Source organism: Rhipicephalus sanguineus, chromosome 3 (assembly GCF_013339695.2).
Source record: "Rhipicephalus sanguineus isolate Rsan-2018 chromosome 3, BIME_Rsan_1.4, whole genome shotgun sequence".
Taxonomy (NCBI): domain Eukaryota; kingdom Metazoa; phylum Arthropoda; class Arachnida; order Ixodida; family Ixodidae; genus Rhipicephalus; species Rhipicephalus sanguineus.
Window position 1 is genome coordinate 196,294,522 of NC_051178.1, and position 22,956 is coordinate 196,317,477.

Genomic DNA, 22,956 nt, shown 5'->3' on the forward strand with positions numbered 1-22,956 from the left:
CGCAGTGCAGCTTTGAAGCTTGTATGCTAAGCTGGTTTGTCTGTGCCTGCAAAATCACACGGCAGTGAAAACGGTCTCCTTCCAGTGTGACATGAAACAATGTCCTCTGATGAGTGCCGATGCTGTCACATACCGCATCTACTGAGAATGGCGAATGTAAACACTGCATAAGTAAGCGGTACGGCTAGACCGTGGGAACGCTCTGCTGCTACTATGTTGTGCGGGTCATAGCAGATTTTCTTCTGCGCATGTGCGCTATAATTACGAGCACCAGTATGATTGCTGGCATGGAAAAGCTTTACTGCAATCATTCAGAGCTGTGTATAATTTTACTGCGGCCCTGGGAAACAATAAAAACCTGTGCGTTTTATTGTCATCCCTTCCCCCTCTCGTTTTTCGAATCTCCCTATTTTCGAGGCCTCTAGGATGGCAGGTGTGTAAATTAGTATAGGAGTCTGCGTGGCAGTCAAATCCATAATATATTGCATTGCAAGCCTTGTTTGTATTTACATGGCTTCATTCATGTAATTTAGTTGTAATTTATTTCTCGTGAGAAAATGCAAGCTTAATTTTTTTAGTAATCGAGAACATAATTGGATTCACCTTATTTAGTATTTTCTAGCTTTCATTTTAGTTTTTTCTATCAGCTCCAGGTTGACAGGTCTCTCTTGAACTTTTTGTATCTGCTCTCCGCGATGTCGTGCATTTCTAGACATCAGCTTGGACTTAGTTTGAGAAGTATACAGAAACTTGGGAACAGTTCTTTGCTTGAGTCAAACAAGTTCACGAAATAGCTTTGTTGTCATTTTGCAGCTGGCCTTCAGGGAATAGGAAAGGGCCTTGGTGCTGGTGGAAACCCTCTTCAAATGACTGGTGAGAGCACTCTTCTTTATTCTAAATAACTTGTAGTACTGTATCTGCTCCCATAGAATGTATCCCTGAACTTTCACCGAAATTTGATTTTGTAATCTTTCGTCCGTGCATAATGATCGCACCCTGAACTTCCTGTCTCGGTGTACCATCGTTGTGATGGCAGTGATGATGCCACACGTTGGCAGTTTCGTGAGGTGGCCACACACAGAATGCAAAGAATACACGGCGCACTTGTGTGTTTCAGACAGCTTTCAGTTTTTCCTGACCAGCTTCTGCTGCGGCGTGCCTTTTTTTCAAAGTTCAAGTGAACTTCCGGCCTGACGTAACACAGCTGCCGCATTTCCTGCGTGCCCGGTGCGCTCGTTTTCTATATGGCCTGGATCGGGGCCTTCAACTTCTATTATTATCTGAAATTACGCGAGTTCCTTGGTATTTTTAAAAAATGGGTCTGTCATAAATTCTCACATTGTACAATTTTTCCATGTAAATAATTGTCCTCAAGTTAATAAGTAAGAAGTTAATTAACAAGTTTTTGTTGATTATCCGTTTCAGTGTAACTTTTAGGTGCGGCAAAGTTTTCCCGCCTCAGCGCAGAGTTCATTTGCGAAAATGACAGGCATGTGACTGTCGTAGCATTTTTATTAAAAAATCTTTACTGTCTAAGAAAACCACCCTGTATAACCATTTGAGATTGTTTTTATTATTATTTTTTGCCACTTAGCTAATGCTGCAAATTTTCTGTGATTTCGGTGGCCTGATATTCTTTGGTTATGGTCCGAGTAGTAATAACAGTCCCAACGTCGAAGTCAGTGAAGAGCCCTGACAACGAGGGACAGTGAAAGAAAACAAGACCTGTTCCTTGTTGTCTATTCTGTTTACTTTCTTCATAGGTGCACCAACAGGTCGCACAAGTGGCTATCTTATGTCACTTGGATGCTTTTCTCCAAACTTGTGCAGCTGCCCAGCTGGCCCAGATGAACATGACTGGCCCAGTGGGTGGAATGCCCATGGGCGGTGGAGTGAACCCTGTGGCAGCAGCTGGCATGGGGCTGGGTGGCCTGGGAGGCATGGGCCTGGGTGCTGGTGGCCTGGGTGCAGCAGGAACCGGAGGCCTAGGTGCAGCAGGTGCAGGACTGGGTGGCATGGGTTCGGCTGGAGGCTTGGGTGGGCTATCGGACCGCTCTATGTTGGGCACGGGCAACCTCATGGGTGGTGCCATGGCTTCACCCACAGGGCTAATGGGTGGCCTATCGGGGGGCTTGGGCGGAGGGTCCTCGGCCTTGGGTGCTGGCAACGGTGGCGGTCTGGACTACGACCGACATCTTGGCGGTGGCGATGGCTACCGAAGTCCCCGCTCTTCAGATGCCATCATGGTGCAGAATGTAAGAATTGTGTGCAGTTCTACACTGTGCAAGTTTTATACTGAACAGTGCGAGTATAGCTAGCAATAAGGCAGTTAAAATGCACAGGATGTATGCCAGGTTATTTTTTATTAGCTTACAAATGTGTGTGCATGTCCTGTTAGTACCGCTTATCGGTGTGTAAAGACCACTTGCTGCACACTAAAGTGTAACTAAACAGCTTGTTTTGTCACTGTTCATATTAGCACATAAAGTTTACTTCAAAACATATGCATTGGAGCAATGTGCATTTCAAACCTTCCAAGTTCCAAGTTCAAAGCGGAATTGGCTTCTGCAGTAGGCTCTCGGTAATTCAAACTCTGATAATTCAAACTTTTGGTTAATTCAAACAAATCTTAAATTCTTGGTTGACCCATTATGTTTTCAATGTATTCTAAAACCCCACGGCACAAATTCCATTGATTCAAACTTTTTACTTGCCCATGCATAGAAATATCTGCTGCATTTGTTGCTTCTATCTGAACATTCACATTTTTATGTCACTAACAGCCTCAAATAAAACCATGTGCACCAACGATTGCATATGCTGACTGAGGAAGAAAAAAAAATAACAGAACGGTGTGGCCTTGGTCTATCGCATAAACGCTTCTCTAAGTCATTTTTTGCTGCATTACACTGGTGTCATGGGGGAAAGCATCCTATGAATGGGAAGGGGCCATCAACTGTCGTGGGACACAACACATTCGTCCCTTAATTGTACACACATGCATGCGTTATGTAATAACGAGTACCAGTATGATTGTCAACATCTAAAGACTTTACTGGCAATTATGCAGAGCTGTCTGTGATGTTGCTGTGGTGCTTGAAACGATAAACATTGCAACGCTAGTTGGTATATTGCCCTAAGTCGTATTTATGAGAACTTCTGATAATTCAAATGAAATTCTAGGTCCCCTTGAGTTTGAATTGTTCAGAGTATACTGCATTTTTTTCTGTAACATTTTTTTTCTTCACTGCAGCAGAATTGCATAAAAGTTTCTAGGCCACAATTTGCCACTAATTGCTCCTTCGGTCTTTGCAGCTTCCCATGGGCTACAGCTGGCAGAACCTGCGTGATCGCTTCCGGGAAGCTGGTGAGTTCCTCCCACCTTTGCCCTAGAAAGTTCCAGTTGCTCTGAAATACTGAAAACTTGTCTCATTGTGAACCCTGCTGCTTTAAATTAAAACTGGGCAGGTCTGGTCCCATCCTTTGTAAGCATTGATCCAACCATTTGTGTGTGGGCCTAACTTCGTTCACTTTAGATTGAGACATCCATTGCATAATGAATGGTTTGTCTAGTTCAATGCAGTACAAAGCATAACTGCACAGGCAACCATTCAAAGCTGTTTCTGTTGCCATCTCTGGCCTAGACGAAACGGCAAGAATTTTTTTTGCATTTTGTTGTCCGAAGTGAATATAGGAGCCATCATAGGCAATGAAAGTAGAGCTCTTAGCTTTGTAGCACATTTTGTACTTGCAATAGGTGAAGAAGTTATGTTGGCACAATGTGTCTGCTAATTGTGTGGAGTACACAAAGATTGTTCACCTGTTTTCTGTCGCGATTTGCCTCAAAGGGGGTCCACTACATGACTGCTATATTTCAGAGACCTGTATCTGGTTATCATTAGTAGGAGCTTGTTACGGTCTCCACTGAAGTTCGGCACTGCTTTGCCAAAGGATTTCCTGGTGTATCAGTTAATTTATTGACTTTTTTTAGTTAATTGTGCTTGATTGAAAAACTGGTGGCAAAGTGTCGTCAGTGCATATGCGGAAGTGATACTATGACTCTGGCATGGTTGAATTTTCATGACAGTTCTTATATAAAGTGACGCAGTAGGTGCAGCTGCACACAAAATTTCACTGAAGCATGGTGTTGTGTGTGCTTGGCTGGTAATCATTTGAGCTATGCACTTTGCTTGCCTGTGTCCTTCTCCAAGAGATCGCTAGAGCACTGTATGCGATAACAGAAAAAAAAGTTTGTGGAAAACTTGAGACCACATTGGAGATTGTGTGCTATACGTCGCTGGGTGCAGGACACAATGCTGGTCAAGTGTGTGGGCAACCTCATTAGTTTTCTGATGTTGTGTGGACACCTTGAAAGGGATACAGGCACAAAAATTTGGATTGTGTTGTAACTGTATTTTGGCAGTTGCTCATCGCAATTCAGGGCTCACAAATTTGTGAAAAGCTCGTTTTGCAATGTAGTTTTGTATTTCTGATTCATTTGGGAAATCGCGACTTCAAACAGTTGAACTTAGCATGTTTGACACATTGTGACATTGCATGGGAGTCGTAAGTTTGTTTGGGCTCTCGATATTTGTTGCCATAGTTCGATAAGCTACAAGGAAATTGCTCCACTGTGCTACAGAATTCTAAAGTAACCCGCCATGCTAGTGTAATAAAGAGAGGTGGAGAGGTAAAGGCAAGGAGGTTAACCAAGGATGTGCCTGATTGGCTGTCCTACACTTAAAATTAAGTCTCTGATGCCTATTATGGGTTTGCAAGGTAAATTTTTTGCTGCGTTTTTCACAGTGGCAGAATACAGGGGTGGTTAGGTGAAGTAAATCTGTGGCTTCCCACGACAGCTTCTCGTTACTCGCTTGTGCAGTTTCTGGACCTTAAATGCCCTACTTTTTCACTATTTATCTAAACAAGTTATTAATGAAAAGAGAAAGAATAAAATAAAAGTAAATAACCTTAGCAGCATTGAGAAATGTGGCTTTGTGATTCACACTGAATGCAAAGATTTCTGGAATTCCAAGTAAGAGAATCAAAGTTTTTGGTGCCAGTACCCTTTAAAGGTTGGCGGGGAAGTTTACAGCCCCGGAGCTGTGCTCTTCGCAAATCCACAAGGCGGTCCTGCACAATAGCAGCCCCAGAAACTGCATTCTGAGGTCGCGTCTTGGTTTTTTTTTTTTCTTCAAGCTCCTCGCAGCAAGCAGCCCAGTTCGAGGTCCTCCTTTGGTTTTTGATGCAGGGAGCGTGCGGTACACCGACATGAAGGGACGTGGTACCGCAATTGTGCGCTTCAACTCCGAGCGGGACGCCCAGCGGGCTGTTGGTATCCTTTGTGACTGATGTGTGGACGCATCGTTTTCTTTACTCATTTAGTGTTGCCATTTTGGTGTACACCCGTGAGCAAAAATGTACGGACCTTTGCCGTCTGCACAGTCTAGTGGCAAGCCATCTGCTGTCAAGAGCATATCTCTTGACAAATTCTGTCAGAGTAATGCTCTCGACAGCTATATCGTCCAAGCAGTGCTCTCAACAGCAGACGGCTCGCGGCTAGACGGCATAGACAGCGATTTTGGCTCTCGCTTCCGTGGTCGTATACTTTTGCTCATGGGTGTAGTCGAACCTTGTTCATTCGAACTCCGAGGGAATAGAAAATTTATTAGAATGAACAGTTGAGTTTGAACTAGTGGAGGTCCCTTTGATCAACGGTACAGTGCATATTACAGTGGAACACTGTTATGTTCCAGGGTGCTAAGTTTTCCGCAGCTGCTAACTTGTTTTCGGCCAGTCCCGGCATAGCTGTAGGGCCGCAACTGTAGGGCTGTTCCCATACATGTTGCAAACTGGCACTCCAAGCAGGCACTGGTGGCCATGGGTAACAGGCAGTGTTAAATTTACACGCAGATTGACTATGGGATTGGCCACACAATGTGGTGTAGACATTGCGCATGACGAGTTTTCGATTCCTGCCAGCAAAAATGTAGACGCCGAGACCTGAATTAGTTATTTTAAACATGGTTCAGTCCCAATTTTGCAAATTTGCATCTTTTTGTTGTTTTTGAATAACCGATGCACATGTCAAAAGTGTCTAAAGGCCGAACCATATGGAGCGTTTTTGCCGGCGTTTTCCCGGCGTTTCGTACGTCGGCGTCCCTCGACTTCGACGCTACCGGTGACGGTGGCCGAAACGTCCATCTCTGGACGGTCCAGACATCATGGGCGGCAGCGTCAACGCCGGAAGCAGTTCGATGGACACAGAACCAATCAGCGTGCGGTTGGCAGGGACTTCCGCTACGTAACGGCGGCGTCGCTGCTGCAAAAATGGCTGCCGCCCGCCTCGGATCTAATTAGTCGTCGCTGTGCGCTGTGTGGCCCTTAAGTTCTCAACTGATGCTTGTATTTGACTTCACTTGTTCCCTAGAAGCTTCGACAGCAAAGCGCACGTGATATCTTTGAACTCTTTCTGAGAGCCATACTCAAGTTCATCGGTAGGCTTAGCAGGAATGAGTGTATTGGCCGAATACCTGGCCTCAAAGATGTGCGGCAGCTTCAAGCTCAGAGGCCATATATTACGAGTTTGTGGTTCTTCTCAATGCCAATAGCTGGCGCTACAAGTCAAATAAAAAAAAAAAAGACTTTGCGGCGGCACTGTGGCTCGTTTTTTGCACCACAGAACTGCAAATGAGACATAAAAGCTATAATCAGGAATATATCTTAGTCCATTGACGGAAACTGTATACTGCTTTACGAGGTGTCAGGTTCATTCCCTCTGGTCACACTGTGTGACGCTGAGTTAACGCTCCTCATATGGTTTGCCGCCCTCTCTGACAGCGTTGATGCGGCGACGCCGAAGGACGCAACGTCAGAAAACGCCGGCCAAAACACTATATGGTTCGGCCTTAAATGTGTAACTGTAGATCTGGGGTCTCAAACATGCAGCCCGCAAACCTCTTGCTTGCAACGCGTGGCCCGCACATGCCTGTGTTGGTTCCCCCTTTTTTTTTTTTCCTTGAAGTGTGTTTGTAAATGGCGTAAAGCATTGTTTGCATGAGACACTCCCTGCAGTCACCATGTGTTGATACATAGTCGTGAAACAAATCTATTTCAGAATCTGCCTCCAGGTTTGTTTTAGTCATATTGGAGGTCAGGGCCCGTATTCTCAAACGATCGCAAAAGGCGATAGTGTCGCGTTTGGTGACGTAGAATTTGATGCTTTCAATAAGTAAAAAAAACGCTCTCCTGCGACGTCATTGTTGCAACTGGCCGTTGGTAGTACGAATGTCTCACAACACAGGAGTGAGCGCACCGTACGAGCGCAGAGCAACCTAAGTGCGGCGTTTTCGAGCGTGTGCTGCTGCTTCTACGCAGTGGCCAGGCTTGGCCTGCTTGGCTGTGGCTACTTGAAATATAAGACGTGTTGAAAGTGCTTTCAACGTTTTTTTGTTCAATTATTTAATGCACAGTATAATATTTAAAGTATGCAACATTGCGTGAAACGTATTTTCGTTGAGAGTTTAACACGGCGTACTCGGAGAGTTCAGCTGTAGCGTGCCGCCGCAGCGACATCGTCTCAAGATCTCAACATGTTGCTGGCTCGCGATAAGCCATGCGAGCAACGCACGGTTCATGTTCCTGGAACGTTCAAAGCACGGAAAAACACGCACTGGCAAAGAACGAGTGCTGATAACACCCCAAGGTAATGCTCGATGAAAGCTTCAGCGTAAAAAATGCTGCGTATATCCACCAAGGATTGAATACTAGAAGCTACCGCCTACGTCACTGAAATGCTAGACTTCACCACAAGCTGATGGTTAATGGTGCCTTCGTTTATTGCAAATATGTCGAGAGCACCGTCGAGCACCATGACGCAAAATTGACGTCGGCGGAATTATCAGATGGAGGCCTAACTTTTCCGGTTTGCTCAATAGCCGAGAATACGGGCCCAGTATCGACACATTGTTGGAATCCTGCTGCCACACCTTCAGTAATGACCAGTACAGTCGAACCTCGTTAAAACGTACCCGCTTTAAGCGTACTAACGGTTAAAACGTAGTTGCGACGAATCCCCGACGGAGTCTCATAGAGCCTAATGCATTCGCTGACCGCTTAAGCTGTAGTGCTTCGCCCTACGCCTACCGGTTAGTGCGCACCCTGCGTACCGCGATAACATTTTGTGCCATAAAATTTTACTGCACCGCTGAACTTCCTGACGCCACAATGTGCCGCCAAAGGTTTTCAGTCTTTTCAAAGAAGTGCGTGGATCGGTCGATCACTGATTCCGACTTCCGCGCGATTGCGGCAACGCCTTTGCGGGTAAGCATCGGGAAAGAACGAAGGTGAGGCGGCGGCCACCGACGAACGCACCAGCATGACTTATCGCCGACAACCTTATCACAATAAGTATCTTCAGATATCTGCTCGGGCACACGTGCGGCGCAGCACTGCTTTAAGCCTACTGCACGCTTTTAATAGGCGACAACCTGAACGTGCTGGGCCGCCGATCTCTGCCGCCTCGTTGTGCGGGGCCGTGTTCAAGCGCGCGTCGCTTTGTAGAAACGAAAGCACCTCGCCGTTGCGGAGTTGAGCGTTGCTAGTCGTGGGCGACGAGAAACCTCTTTGCATAGACGCTACCACGCTAAACGCATGCGTACGGTACAGCAAGCATAGCGCTGTTGTAACCATACTGCACGCTTTTATTGGGCGACCACCCAAATGCGCTTCCGTCCGCTGCCAGGACCGCTTGAGCGTCGCGGAGTGCGCATCGCTTGCAGGAAGTTCGTCATCGCCGTATTAACCGAGCAAGCTCATCTGCGCTCATCACCGCATCTGTGCACGGTCTGGAGCGAAGTGGGTACGAAGAACACTCCCACGACAAATGCGCGCGTGCGATACGGCAAGCGGCGCGGCAGTGACGGCGTGAGCCGAGAAGGCGACACGCTGCACGCAACTAGCCAGGAGACGATCGGCTCCACGCAGCCGTACCGCGTTTCAATGGAACTGCGTCAGTTTTTGTTTATGAGCAGATCGCGGTACAGACGCACGCACATATATCGCGGAAAGCCGACAATGTCCGTTCTGTCGCTATGTTGGTCACTGCGTATACCGGAGCCTGTAATAGTTCCGAAATGCTGCTTGGCGTCGCCACCGCGAGCTATCGGCACTATCGGACGGTCGTACGAGAGTACCAGAATCTTTTCTCCAGTTTGGCAAAAAGAAAGAAAAGGCTTTGCAGTGGGTACTTTAGGCAATATTTGCTGTGGCACTGTATTTATTTCTTTGCTGGTGGCGATGGCGTACGTGAGGAGATGCAAATTTTTACTTGGTGGTTAATGCGTACTACCGTTTAGTGCGTAGTTATGCGGCGTTCCCGGCAGGTACGCATTAACGAGGTTCCACTGTATATGAGATATTATGGGAAAGGTTTGCCTTCAAATGCCAATGTGTGCTGACAGTTCATACAAACTTGCCCCCCTCCCCTTCTCTACCCCTCTCCTACTTTCTTCACTGTCGCTGGCTCAGTTGAGTTTGAGACCCCTGCTGTAGATGAAAGGAGCGTTTAGCAATGCTTTGATACCATAGTTCAAAAATGCTGCTCCGCAATCGTGTGCGCGTGATTGACATTGCCATCTTGTTCATCCTTGACCCCTTTTCCCTGCAGACATGATGAATGGCATCCGCCTCGAGAATCGTCAGATTGATGTGCGCCTCTACTGAGCACCGTGGGTCGTCATGTCCTTTGTCATCGTCAATCCCTCTGGTCTCCCTTCTCTCTCTCTTTTCCATGGGCTCCTCTCTTTCTCTTTTTTTTTTCCATGTCCTCACTGTCGACATTTGATGTCTTCATCCAATGTACCGCCGTCATCCAAGAGGAAAAAAAAAAGCCTCCCACCGCTCATGGATAGTTCCATTTCCTCCGTTCCAAGCTGTCCATCGAAGCAAGGTGGCTGGCTCCAATTAACCTGAAGCGGCTGGCCACACGTGCATTGTATGGAGGGGGAATGGTCCTGTCACTTTTTTTTTAGTACTCTCTCTTGCTTGTATAGTCCAAGAACATCATTTTCAGTGCAGGATGTGTAAAGATACTGGTTTTAGATTTGGTCATGTTTTTGTGAGCATCCTCACTTCGCAAGTATTGATTTGTCTAGCATTGTGCTTGTTTAAATTTGTTTTCTCTTTGCCATTGGTCGCGGGCTCTGTTTTCGTTATTTCAGTCGCCATACCGAGACAGTCAACAATTTGTGCATTAGGCGTTTAAATTGCACAAGCCTTTGTGACGTTGCAGCACCACATCGTTCATTTGAATCATCCATAATGTAACTTTTTTTTTTTTTTCCTTTTATCTGATGGGCAGATGACATGTGGGCATTGTCAATTTTTTTTTTTTACCGATATTCGGTTTCAAATCACTGAGTAAAATTGCCATAACGGTCGCATGGTGGCAAAATGTCAAGTTTTTATCCTTGTTCGTCATTCTTTTTCTTCCTTTTGTTCAGCGTCCGAGCAGTGGCGTTGATGGATGCATCCTCATATGTACATTTGCACATGCACCAGGCTGCAACTTCAGTCAGGAAAAGCCTTCAGTTCATGCCACAGTTGAGTAGTCGCACGTAGCAAGTTGCCATTTGTTTCTCGATGATGTGGGCTGCAGCGTGGGCTCAACAAGCTATAACGAGGCAGGTGGTCACACTTGCCGCGAAACCACCCTTGTTGCTTCTAGAATAAAGCTTCCTTTGTCTTCGTGTCCTACTACTCTTGTTTGAGCTGTGTCGTTGCCTCTTAATGCGGTGCCCGTGTCCACTGTTCGCAACACATCGGACTAACCCTGCTGGTCATTTCGTGCATTCTCGGAAGTCTGGCAGCGGTTGAACCGGCGTGCTGGCCAAACTGGTCGCTCCTGCCTGCAACTTGTCGCGTCTTGCTGGCATGTTGGTGGTGTTCATAGACAATTGCCTGTGCTCAAAGCTCGGCATGCTAGAGTGGTCTGCATATTTCAGCTAAATTTGTTAAATTGCGCGTTAGTCTTTTCCTACCTGCTTTTTCAATGCAAGCAATTCTAGCTCAGTCAGACTCATTGAAATAGCTGTTAATTGCAAGGCGACACTTCTAAAATTGTTTATTCCCTTGAACTATGTTCCATTATGGTCCTTAGTAGTCACCCCCATAGGACATTCATTTTCTTTGAAAAACATGTTTGCTGAAAAGGCGCTGCTAAGCCAAATTACTGAACACACTATGCCAGTGCGTCATGCAAACTCTTCATGGTATGCTTGTACGAGGGCAAAATGCATTCAATTTTCATGCAAGACTTCATTTGGAACTAAAAAAAAAAAAACTTAATATCCTTGGGAGGTCTGGCCTGTGTCGCTTGCAGACGTTACTACAGAGTGCTTTCAGCTGCGGTATTTCTATCGTGTGTGTGTGTGTGTGGCCAGCATGGAGTTTCCTTGAAAGCAGCAAGTGAAAATGCGAATCAAGTTGCCTCAGATTAGCTCTGTGCACCCTGGCTTCTCGTGCCCTCTGTTGGCACTTCTGGAAGTTGGCAGCATCCGTCCAACTCCCAACGAAATGTAGGTCCTTTCCACTTCTCACATTGCTGTTCTACCTGTGATTGCGTATTGTTGGTATGCCCATCAATACGAGAGCTGGGCAAACATGTCATGTTTTTTACATGGCCAACTGTTTGCTTTCACAACTATGCAGCCATGTAATGATCCTGTAATGGGAGGTTCACATAAATCATCGGTCATGGGTTCCTGCTGTCACTGGCAAAGATGTCTGTTCACCGCCTGTTAAACTTTTAGACTACATTGCTACAAGTTGACAGCAAATGAACTTCTTTTCTTTTCTTTTTTTACAGCCACCGATTATGTTTTTGCCAGTGACAGCATGTGCATTTTCACAGCTCTGCCTTTGTCTGATGTTCTAAAGATATCAGCAGTATTCACAATTTTGCCTTGCAAGCATATCTGGATATTCTGTGTTGGCTTGAGTCTCTGGATACTAAAGCTGAGCTGAGAAATATATAAACTGTTAGTTGCTTTTCACTCAAAGGCTGGTAGGTGTGAAGTGCAAGTCAGCACAAGCAGGATTTGCCTTTCAATAGTCTGCCGGATTTCCAAATTGCACCCCTTGCAGTGGGCTGTGTTCACTATGCATTGTAATGAAGGCTAGCCGAGTACATCGCTGCATAAGCAAGGCTCCAGGAGTTTAGCTATCTGCTTAACATAATGCTGAAATGTACTAGTAGGGTGAAATCTGAGTTATGAATGGTTTTTGTGGCGAGGGTTTCAACTCTGTATGTTTTAATACGGTAACAGTTAAAACATGTTATCCAAAGCTTTTTCAGGGGTCTTATGATGTCACTATAGATAAGCAGGCTTTTCTAAACTGCCAGAAAGGCAATAGTTGCACCATGCTTCCCTCCCCTCCATTTCTGAACTGTTACTTGCTCCACTTGCAGCCAAAATTGTTCCTGGTGTCACTTAACCTCGTTGCACACTGCAATGTGCAAACTGGACGCTACACTGATGTGCACACGGGTTTATCCAGGAAGGTTCCTGTACCCCCTTAAACAAGTCTGACATAGCAGTCTCGCTAGAAGGTTTATCACGAAATACATCTCCACGGTTCTCTTGGGCTGGTGATTGTCCAAATGAGGAATCGTTCACTGATGCATGAAACGGCTGTTCATTCCGTGGGGCTGCCTCTGTGTACAACAGGGAATACATTAACAGGATAATTATTTCTCTAAAGAAATGGAGTGGGGATAGCTTATTAGTCCAGTTGCCTTCCTGTAGCTATGAATCTCTTGGTTATTCATGACCTTTGAGGTAAAGTACATCTGAAAAGCATTAGAGTGCATATTGGTGTACCCAAGGTCTGCAGCCGAGCGAACGGGATTAGTAGATTGGCTCTTTCGCTCTTCCACTTCTCGATGGAAGCATTTGTCCAATCTTTCCATGGCTTCCGTAGTCCACTGGACAATAAGTGCTGTGTGGTGTGTGCTGGTGGGTATGTGTGGTTGGAAGATGACTCCTTGCGACGTGGAGCTGCAAAACCGTTTGAACTTGACAGTTCCAAGAAAATCGTGCTTTGGTTGTGAAAGGCAAGTTCCTTGGTAAGTATGTGGTAAGTTCTTTTCAAAATGTGGCTCCCTTGATATTGCATTCCAGTGAATTGAGCTAACTTCAAAATAAGTGTGCGCTAGTCTTTCTTGACAGCACAGCCATGATTTCATGTTTGCATAAGAGTAAATGGCTCATTCCGGAAGCTGCTGGACTGGCTGGTGTGTGCTAGACAGACCTTGTGTATGACACTGGGGGCTGGTTGTGCTGGAGCAAGCCCGAGTGGTATGGTAAATCGAAGGTGGTTGTAGAGGGTGGGTGGGGTTCCGTGGAGAAAGATGAAATGGGTGTGGTGGATGTCCGCCAATTCCCCATAATGGGTAGGAGCTAGTTCTAAGGAACGAGGAAGCAAGCAAACGTAGCCACCAGTTGTCGGCGTCAAAGCATTTGTGAAGTGCATGCTAGTAGGTGTGAACATGTTCTACAAACTTGGAGCATCAAATAAATTTATTTGAATATTCATACAGCTGTGTGACTCGTGGCGTTGCATATGGTCGGTAGTTGCTACGTTTTAACAACGTGAAACAATACCGGAAAAGTGCTTCACTAAATTCGGAAGTCCAACGGTGGACCTGCCTGACCACAGCCGCCGGATGAAAAAGCACACCTGTTTGGTGTCTGTAGCGGACTGAAAGAGATGGTAAGTGGAGATTAGACTGACGTAAGAACAAGACGTAGTGGACTGGATAGTCTACAGCCGGTTGTCTTGTGTCCGTAGTCCCAAGGATTTGAACGACAGCCTTCAAGGCATGGGTGTGGTTGCAGCGGGTCCTTTTGTGTAGCCGCGGGTAGAACCTGGTGATTTGAGTATGCGACGATGGCGGCTCGTGCTACAAGTGGCGGGGCATAAGGAGGTCCTCTAGCGTTTCCCCTGCCTCGCACGCAGTTCTACAGGTGACATTTGAGGAGGGAGGTGTTGCCATGCGAGCGTTGCACGGTGCAGTGAAGGTCGCTGCACATTCAAATCATCTGCACCGTAAGACTACGGATGCGCAATACCAATGGCACTGCACACCCGATTGTACGAAGGTGTCGATACGTAGACTACGCTGGTGATGAGAGCTGACCTAAAATAGTTATTTTTGAAATGCCCCCATTTTTCAATGCGCACTTCGTACAACAGGCACACAATGAGGCACAAGTGCGCAGGTGTTAGCAGCAACCCATTTTGTACAATTTTATTCACGACAGAAAGAACAGAGAACAGAAAAAAAATCTCCCAGCGACATCCTCGCGCAGAGGTCTGTCTGGGCGTCAATGTGGTGGTGCTGATTTTTGTTGGTGGAAGTGGTCCACGAGCAGGAGGTACATGCTGGTGTGCTGCTCAGAAGCCGTGGACCTTGAGCTGCTCGGGCTTGGCAATGCCAATGCGCGTCAGGAACTGGCAGATGTTGTTGCGCTGGTCTCCCTGCAGCTGCATGACTTCGCCATACTCTGGGTGCTCCACCACTGTGCCATTGCAGGCAAACTCCTGCAAAAGAAGCGCACGACTTCGCATCACGGCGCACTCAAAAGAGGAAGAAACCAGTGTGGTGAATCCACCAGTTGCAAAACTTACCTTTTTGCAGGCCCTCACGATTTTCTTCTTGTCATAGTCGTCCGATATGCCCTGCACTGTCGTGAGGGTCTTTCGACCGTTGCGCTGCTGAATACGAACGTGGATTAGACCGTCCTGGACACCTTGCTCATCACCCCTGATGGCATCAGCAAAGGGGTCTGCAATAAAACGTAGGCACTTGTGTATGCATCTTTTTGTCCACACGTCTGCGCACTGCGCACAACTAAAACAGTTGCGAATTACACGCGACCACACTCGTTTCCGCATACTAGCTCAGGGCGAGTCTCTGTCCAACTAAGAGTAGTCTACGAGGTTTCTACGCCTGCCTACGGAATACTTGCTACAACAAATCGCCAATGGACCTCGGTATCCGGCATGGCTGAAGCAGGTAAAAACGTAGTTAGCCACGACGCATGACTCAGCTGGTGGTGCTTTGACATGGCGGAACTGCTCGCAACTGCAAGAAGCTACACGGTATCGCAGCAGTATTCAGCGGCACAAAGCCTGACACAACACGGTTGTACCCTATTAAGTAAGCCGATTCTTTAACTAAGCGCCCTATCGCGAGAAGGCCTTAGGCGGACAAAAGTTAGGCCTATCTTCCAACTTGCACGTTTCGCGGCCACCACCTTGAAACTCGTCAAGCAAGTATACGCAGCACTAAATGCGGAAATTGGCAAAACACGCAAAGTCTGTAAGAAGTGCAACTAAAGCTTGATTGACCCGAACTCCATGGAGTCCGACAAATAGTAAAGCAACCGCAAAGGAATCTGAAACGCTATCGCAAACACCGCAGACGCGCAACGTTACCAAACAACGAGGTGTCTGGGCTGCTTAACTATAGCACAAGTATTCCTGCCACAAAGGTCCCGTTCCGCCCTCAAATACGACCCTCAATAGATACGAACGTTACGACGCAAATGCTTTGGCCTGACCTTGTGTCAACAATGCGCACAGAACAGGATGCAAGGCCTACTCACCAAAAGTTTTGAGGTTCTGAATGCCGGCAGACATACAGCAATCCTTTAAAACCTTGTAATAGAGGTAAGGAGTATCCCCTGTACGAATTTTTTCCAACGTTCCTCACGGGTTGGAACACCGCAGAGAACGCGCACGTTTAGAAATCGTAGGAGGCGACGACCAGAAAGGTGGTGACGAAACGCCGTTGAGATTTGGGAGCGAGACTTGCCCGGATGTGGAATAGACCAGCCCAGTGCGAGGGTAGGCCGGCAGGTTGGCATCCAATCAAATGCTTCCCCACCACGACCAACGTCAACAATGACCTCCAAGCAGCTAAAAATTAACGCAACATTAAACCAAAAATTTTTATTTCGCCTACTGCACTGTCATCTCGTCACATCTTGCTACTTAGAAACCCAAAAATATTTGCACTTTGTTGTGCAAAAATAATTTTTAATTTGTTGATAGATGTCGCTAAAATCTGGAAAATATATTTTTGGGTTGTAATTTTTTTGCGCGATGAACTACTGGGTGTTATTACTACACTATTGTTAGGACTAACGTAATCGCTTCTGATTGTTTCCGTTAGTTAAATTGCATAATATTTGCTGATTATATACATTCGTATATTGCAGTAACATAATCAATAACACCTAGTATAAAAGTTTCTTGTGCACTTTTTTTTTTAATTTAGAGAGCTTTGTTCCTAGGCCAGTTTCGATTCTCCCCAAGCATGCGAGAGTTTTGATTGTTGTGTATAAGCATGCACGTGACGTTTGACAAAAGTCAGTGTTTGATTTTTCATTTCTCTACACGGCGTGCGTGTCCGCAGCTTCCTCGGCTTTTCGCTAAAAATATTTCTTTTTCGGCGTAAGCGCCCGCCAGTGCCGCGTTTTGAAAAATGGGACGCTTATCGGCTTGAGTTATCGTGCAAGTAGACGGGCTGTTTTATGTGCCGCTGTGAACCGCTCCGGTTGCCCGAAGTGACAAATACGCCGACGAGACGTACGTGAAGGCGTATTTCGCGACTGTGGACTGCGCTACAGCCTTGGGCGGTGTTGTCGGTCAGTTAGTTGTGAACAACGTTCTGTTTTCGAACGCTACCACGGCTACGATCCCAACGCCGCTGGTCCAAGTCGCCGCCCGAGTCGTGCTGGTGTCGAGGCTATGCTAGCGGTCTGCATAGTCGGACTGTCGACGTGAACTAGGAAGTTCAGAAGAAAACCTGTTAATTTTTTTGGCATCCTACTCGGCTAGGATTTGGACTCGTCTACAAATTCGTGAGTACCCGAGTTTCATTTCTCGCGATCATGGCTGTTGGAGTTGTTGAGAGTTTGCTTTGGGCATGACATTGGCGCGGGCCAGTGGGACATACTTGGGACCAGTAGGCCTAAAACCACGAGGTCCTTTGAAATTGACTTTGCTTTGAATTAGATTCGTTAAACACGCCGTACGATACTTAGTTCCTCGTGGTGTGTAGTCGCGGGCGCGTGCAACGGAGCTCGTATTTGCCCAGACGTGACTAAGCGAGCGCCGGACGCAGCTTGTTTGCGAGGACGGGAGAAGTGGCTATCGCTTCATTGAAAGCGGGCAGTGGCGGAAGGGGGGGTGCTAGGAGGGAAGCCAACCATTCTCAGTTGCCCGGCACTGACATTATGTTTCAGCTCGGTAACACATTTGCGGCTCGTTGGCTTTTGACACGTGTCCAAAACAGCGAGCGGGTCTCGCAGTATAAAATGCAGTATGGAACGCCGCAGCCGTGTTCGCGTCGGCGGGGCGCCCTTCGCTCTTTCTTCCCTCCTTCCCCATATTCTTTTGAGGCATGTTTCACGGCGGCCGCAAATTGGGTTATTATAAATTGGCCTCGCCTGCTGCGCTTGCTAAACAGGATGCGCCTGTACCGTTGAGAACCCAGAGAAACTGTCGTCGCGACCAAGTCTGGCTATAGCTCTGCGGGAAGTCTCGAAGCGTTTTTTCAAGATGTCAAAAACATGGCACTCGCCGGTGGGGTGGAATCAGTTCGGCCGGGCGTCCCGGTAGGCAGCAACTGTTAACACCGGTTTCGATTGTCGTAACTTTTTGTTCCCGTAGTTACAACAAGCTTTAAGCAATCTCCCCGGCGATTCGCTCCCAGTTTTCGTCGCTAAAGAAGCGAAAAATGTTCGAAGGCTTAGCGGATGCAAAAAGAAAAAAAAATGTGGCCTTTACCCTGCGGCCAGCCAGCATACCGACCTTGCAGTGATCACGTGCGCGGTATTTCCCTTGCGAACTGCCGGCCCGATCGCTTTTATGTTGATTGTTTAATTGTATTGCCATGTTAATATGCCAAGTTAGTATGAAATGTTGGTGTCGTGCTAGTTTACGCCGTAATTGTTTCGTGTCTTTAACTTTCGCTGTCTGCAGCCGTACTTGGTGGTCGGGTTTTAGACGCCGGCGGGCGTTATCTGCCAGAATCGCGTCTGCGGTCGCTGTGGCCAAGCCGCACGCACACTTGGCGGGGGAAGTGGTTGTGTAAACCCGGCATTTGCTTATGTATCACGATATTTGTCTTCCCTAGCACAGCGTGCCTGAATTGCGAAGATAAGTCGCCACATATTTGTCGGCCTACTAATTAAAAAATGAATTTTTTAAACTATCAGAATAGTCAGTGTCGATTACGAACCACTTCACTTAGCTCACGATGTGTTCCGTAAGAGCATTGCTAGGTAAACGTGCTCTACAGATTACACAATGTTTGTGTAGTGTTGGCAGTGAGTCTTACGATTTCACTTTCATGTCAAGGGTGATGCAATCTTTGAGCTGTTGCACATTTTTTTTCAGTTCTTTGTGCAGTGATGTCACACATACTCATGGAAACGCCGAACGCATCCATAAAACCACTTTTATGCATATGAATAGGCAACATTGGTCATTACAGTTAGGAAATGGCAGCATTGATATTAGTTGAAGACTGTGGCACTACGTATTAGCCTGTAATGAGAACTGAACAGCAGGATGCATGATGGTTTCCGTATATTTTGTGGTTATATACAGGTGTCCCATTAGGTGATGGATGCCTTTGGCATTCTGTGTCTGTTCATTTTTTAAATTTTAATGTCTGAATAGTAATGTTCAAGCCAAACTTAATACAAATCAAGTGTTACCAAAAGCAGGCCAAATAGAGTATAAAGTAAAAGCAAAATAGATTTTGCTTAATTAACCACCCTTTCTTACCATTATTACAAAACAGTATTTCCTACAACAGCTAAATTGTCGTTACATGCACACTATAACTCTGCTTCATTAAAAATTCGAATTTCGCATTGTAAGTAAACAACCTACTTCCTTTGAAGTATGCAGTTTGTTCAATATTTATGTTCATTGATATGATCTATGTTCAATGTTCAATATATATTTCTCACTGACTGCAGCAGTGGCAGAGCAAACACAGAACTTATCGTGTTGTCATAACAGTAGCTGCAGATGCGGCCACTATTGTATCAATAACGTTGCAGTTGTGCGTCTTCAGAAGTCAAGAGAAAATGGTGGAGGCATTTAATAAATCATGATTAACAATACCCATTGCCAAGCTTCAGCCTCGGCTGTTGACCAATAGGACACGGGTTTGATCCCAGCCACTAGTGGTCGCATTGCAATGGAGGAGAAATGGAGCATTTCGCCTCCATTTTAATGGAGGTGAAATGGAGTTGGCAGTACAATGTACACAGAAAATATTGTTTAAAGTTTTGTATTTGCACGTAGGGACCATTTGCTCAACAAAATTGGAAGGGATAATGTTCAAGTTATCTGTAAACTCTGAGTACTCTTGTATGCCTAGAACCAAATGTATGTGGTTAACCTACCGAAGCAAAGTTACTTCTCTTTAACGAGCTTTTACACCAAAGTAAATCATATCAGGCTAGTGGAATGTTCTTGTTAAAATTTTTTTCATTACTTTTGTCAAAAAAAGTCAGTCATATCAGTTATGAGAATGATGAGCTTTACACGAGGAGACCATTTGAACTATATATTTACAACAAAGTTAGCAATTATGACCATAGCTCACAGTTCGAGTAAGGTCAGTTCTTCGTATTCATAAAGTGCAGGCATGCATTTGGTAGGGGGGCTGGGACAATTGGTATCGCCAGAACGAAAGCCTCCGAGATCAACAGGAGCATCGTGACTTCTCCGCTAGAGGAAGGGCGCATGAGCCGTGGCATTGTGAAAAAGGTAGATTCATAGAGAGCAGCTGAGTGGAGGTGTTAAAATGACGAATGGGGCAGGACCATCAGGGTGAATGTTTTTGTGCTAGAGCAACCATCTCGGATGATTCAATGAGGGAAGGGATGTATAGGAAGGTGCAGATTAGAGGCAGTGGAAAATGGTGCCCAGGGAGGCATCGTGGCTTTGTTTGTCGCCTACCTGGAGCAGTTCATAAAGAAAAAGCTGGCATCGTTACTGGTGTCAGCAGTGGTGGATGGTTCACCTACGGTAATGAAATAGTCTCTGCATCTTTGTGTAAGCAAGCAGCTAGACTTGTTCAGTGCTTATGGAATGAAACGCAACATTAAAACATTTACTATAACTGATATTCACACTTACTCGAGATAACCAGTCGTGCCGCTAGGAGTCTGGTCACTAAAGGTGATGGGAGCTATGATGAAAGTGTATCAGCCAGCATTATGCCAGTATGACATGAACTGCAAAAGGTGAAAAGGAAGGAATTAATTAGTCCTAATCTTAAGTGTTTTGTTCCATTAGCACCATATGTCGCTATTTAGGTATATTTTTTAGCCCTAAAGCCCAGCGATGCGTAGGATCCTATAGTCATGAAAATGAATGGAAAGAGTGAATCTATGACTACAGAGAAGTGATGCCATATAAATGTAGGTGTAACATAAAGGTGTACTGACGCAAAAATTTTCAGTTGTCGATTTTTTTTTTCTTGCGTCAAACGCAAGTCGATCTCTCAAGAGCCTAGAAAATGTACTGGTAAGCGTAAGCACTCTGAAAAATTAATTACAATCTGTTTTTAAAAGCTCGTATCCATTCCTATTGCTGCACCCTGACATTACGACACGGTATGAGCTTCTCGTCGTGTGCTTGCACAAGATATTGTGATGTTTGCACGGCTGCTCCTCTTCATGACTCCGATGATGACGTACAAGCGGCCATTTTAAATGTTTCGGTGCTTGACTTCATCACAATCAGCCATACTGGCACTTGAAGTCACCAGGATTGATACTGAAGCGTGAAGTCATGATAGTGCCGATGTCAGTAGGTGTGCCATGAGAAAATAGACGTCATTGTCAAAATAAAATATCAGCATTCACTGAGCTTCACACTTGCCCAGAGCTGTTTCAGAGTAAGCTTAGCTTCGAAAATTGTCAGCACCCTTTAAAGGGGTACTGACACCTTTTCTTGAAGGCGAGTTTACTCTGCCATAGAAATCTCCAGTATGCAGAGACGGCTTCTGAGTAAGTGTGAAGCTCAGCAAATGCTGATTTTTTATTTTGATATTAAAGTAAATTTTTTCAGGGCGCACCTACCGACATTGACACTAGCTTGATGTCAGGCTACAATACTGATTCTGGTTGGTCACTTCATGCGGTAGTCTGGCTAGTTGTGATGACGTTAGGTACCAAAACTTCCAAGATGGGCCACTTGTGCGTCACCAAAACATTCAAAATGGCTGCTTGTGTGTCACCACTGGAGCCACGATGCAGAGCGGCTGTGGAACATGTCACTGTATATTGTGCGAGCACGTGACGAGAAGCTCATACCATGTTGCGGCGTGAGGGTACAGTAGGAACTGAAACTAGCTTCTAAAAATGTACTGTAATTACTTTTTCAGGTTGCACTCGCGCTTAGCCTTACCTTTTTTTAGGCTCTTGAGGGCTTGGTGTTTCATTTAGTGCAAAAAAAAAAATTAACTTAAAATTTTCGTCTCAGTACCCCTTTAACAACTGCCCAGGCGCTAGCGTGGAATTTGCGCTCATGAAGCTCTAAGGAGGTGACTAACTTGGACAGTAACACAGCCGTGTCAATGTTGGCATGGTGCCGAGACAGCTATGATCCCGTGACCACTTGTACGGATTCAGATCTCTGTAGCAGCAGGCAGGTCCGTGCAGACCAGTACAAGTGGAGCTTTTAGCATTGTCATGAGATGTGAAAAATAGCAGCTTGAGTTGGACTTCAATTGCTTGTCTGTCTTAAGAAGTTCAGTTAGCGACCAAGCAATTTCTGCACTACCGCAAAGCTACAGGCATCTTTGGCAGACTGAAGGGCAGGGTGTCTAGGCCCAGTGGTATACCAGAATCACGGGCAAGATGGCCTAGCTCAGTAATCTGTCGTGAGCTGAGGTGACAGTTTGATGAATTCGGTTAAACCTTGGCCTTATAGAAGGCTTCAAGAACAGCTGAGAGATGCTCTAGATTTGTCTCAAATGTAATTGAAATATATGAGGGCGTCGTCTAGGTAACAAAGCCGTGTCCATTTGAATGAACCTTTGAAGGAGAGAGCCCATCATATGTTGGATCGTGGCTGGCTTGCTCTACTCCATCGGGAGCGTGAAGCACAGTGATTTGTCATACACCGAAATCTGCCAATAGCCAAGGACCAAAGGTTCATTCAAGCATTGTACTACATGTCTAGAACAAATTGCTGCCTTAATAAGGGCTGCTATGGTATGTCACTCTGGAACCAGTACGGTCTGGGTGAGGGGGACTAGTGTCCTAGTTGCCCCCCCTCTTCCCTCCCTTTGTAACTGGAGCCTGTGGTTCAACTAAAAATGAAACCGCGTATGCCAGGTATTTAAAGAATAAAAAGAAAGCGAAAACACTTCAACACTTAGCTCTCCTTATGCATGTGCGTGCTGTTTCAGTAACCAATAAGTCTTTCTGCTTTATCTCTTTCAGCAAACATCTGGCTTATCCCATGACCTCTGACCTTGGAGACGGACAGGATATTTGTTCCGACCTGCAGCAGACAGTAAGTTTTTATTTACTGCAACATTCAAGTCAATCTTAGGTTTGCACGGCAGTACAAGAAAGGCACATGGGGGCAAGCATATGGCAGCACAACTACTGCAGGACCACTGAAGAGAAACAATAAATATGTTCAGATTGATCACATATTCCTTCACAAGCACTATTTTATTTCTTTTCACTGTTATATTTGTGCCATTGTTGCACAATAAAAGATATTGAAACTTGCAAAGTTCACCATTCGACTATTTTAGAAATAAAATTTAGTTCATTATAATCAGTAAACTTACTACACCCAAGCTGCCGCAAGAACCTTAATGGCAGTGGCACCACTGTTGTT

At 45.8% G+C, this 22,956-nt stretch overlaps 3 protein-coding genes across 10 annotated transcripts in view; 2 read left to right on the forward strand and 1 right to left on the reverse strand.

The window, feature by feature from the left end:
- Positions 1-10,751, forward strand: part of LOC119387995 (myelin expression factor 2) — a 34,847-nt gene extending 24,096 nt beyond the window's left edge. For 4 of the 5 annotated variants that reach the window (XM_037655590.2, XM_037655592.2, XM_037655589.2 and 1 more), the window contains exons 8-12: positions 814-873; positions 1,831-2,255; positions 3,316-3,367; positions 5,252-5,335; positions 9,668-10,751. In XM_037655590.2, the coding sequence (XP_037511518.1) occupies positions 814-873; positions 1,831-2,255; positions 3,316-3,367; positions 5,252-5,335; positions 9,668-9,723 (677 nt within the window). In that variant the 3' untranslated portion in view covers positions 9,724-10,751. Of the gene's footprint in view, positions 1-813; positions 874-1,830; positions 2,256-3,315; positions 3,368-5,199; positions 5,336-9,667 lie in introns of all 5 variants that reach the window. The other variant, XR_005182600.2, reaches the window with a different exon arrangement.
- Positions 10,752-14,285: 3,534 nt separating this feature from the next.
- On the reverse strand, positions 14,286-15,965 carry LOC119387997 (eukaryotic translation initiation factor 1). The gene is made up of 3 exons (XM_037655594.2): positions 15,672-15,965; positions 14,692-14,849; positions 14,286-14,604 (listed from the first exon to the last, which is right to left on the reverse strand). The coding sequence occupies exons 1-3, from the start codon at positions 15,703-15,705 to the stop codon at positions 14,458-14,460; spliced, it is 339 nt and encodes a 112-aa protein (XP_037511522.1). The 5' UTR covers positions 15,706-15,965; the 3' UTR covers positions 14,286-14,457.
- Positions 15,966-16,608: 643 nt separating this feature from the next.
- The window catches only part of LOC119387998 (la-related protein 4B), an 87,146-nt gene continuing 80,798 nt past the window's right edge, over positions 16,609-22,956 (forward strand). For 2 of the 4 annotated variants that reach the window (XM_037655598.2, XM_037655599.2), the window contains exons 1-2: positions 16,609-16,931; positions 22,548-22,620. In XM_037655598.2, the coding sequence (XP_037511526.1) occupies positions 22,567-22,620 (54 nt within the window). In that variant the 5' untranslated portion in view covers positions 16,609-16,931; positions 22,548-22,566. The remainder of the gene's footprint in view (positions 16,932-22,547; positions 22,621-22,956) is intronic. The other 2 variants (XM_037655600.2, XM_037655601.2) reach the window with 1 other exon arrangement.

Coding starts and splice junctions, on each gene's coding strand:
- LOC119387997 (XM_037655594.2), bottom strand. CDS start 15,705: ATGTCTGCCGGCATTCAGAACCTCAAAACTTTTG. Junction 14,850..15,671: donor TCAGAACCTCAAAACTTTTG/GTGAGTAGGCCT, acceptor GTTTTATTGCAG/ACCCCTTTGCTGATGCCATC. Junction 14,605..14,691: donor TCGTGAGGGCCTGCAAAAAG/GTAAGTTTTGCA, acceptor CTTCTTTTGCAG/GAGTTTGCCTGCAATGGCAC.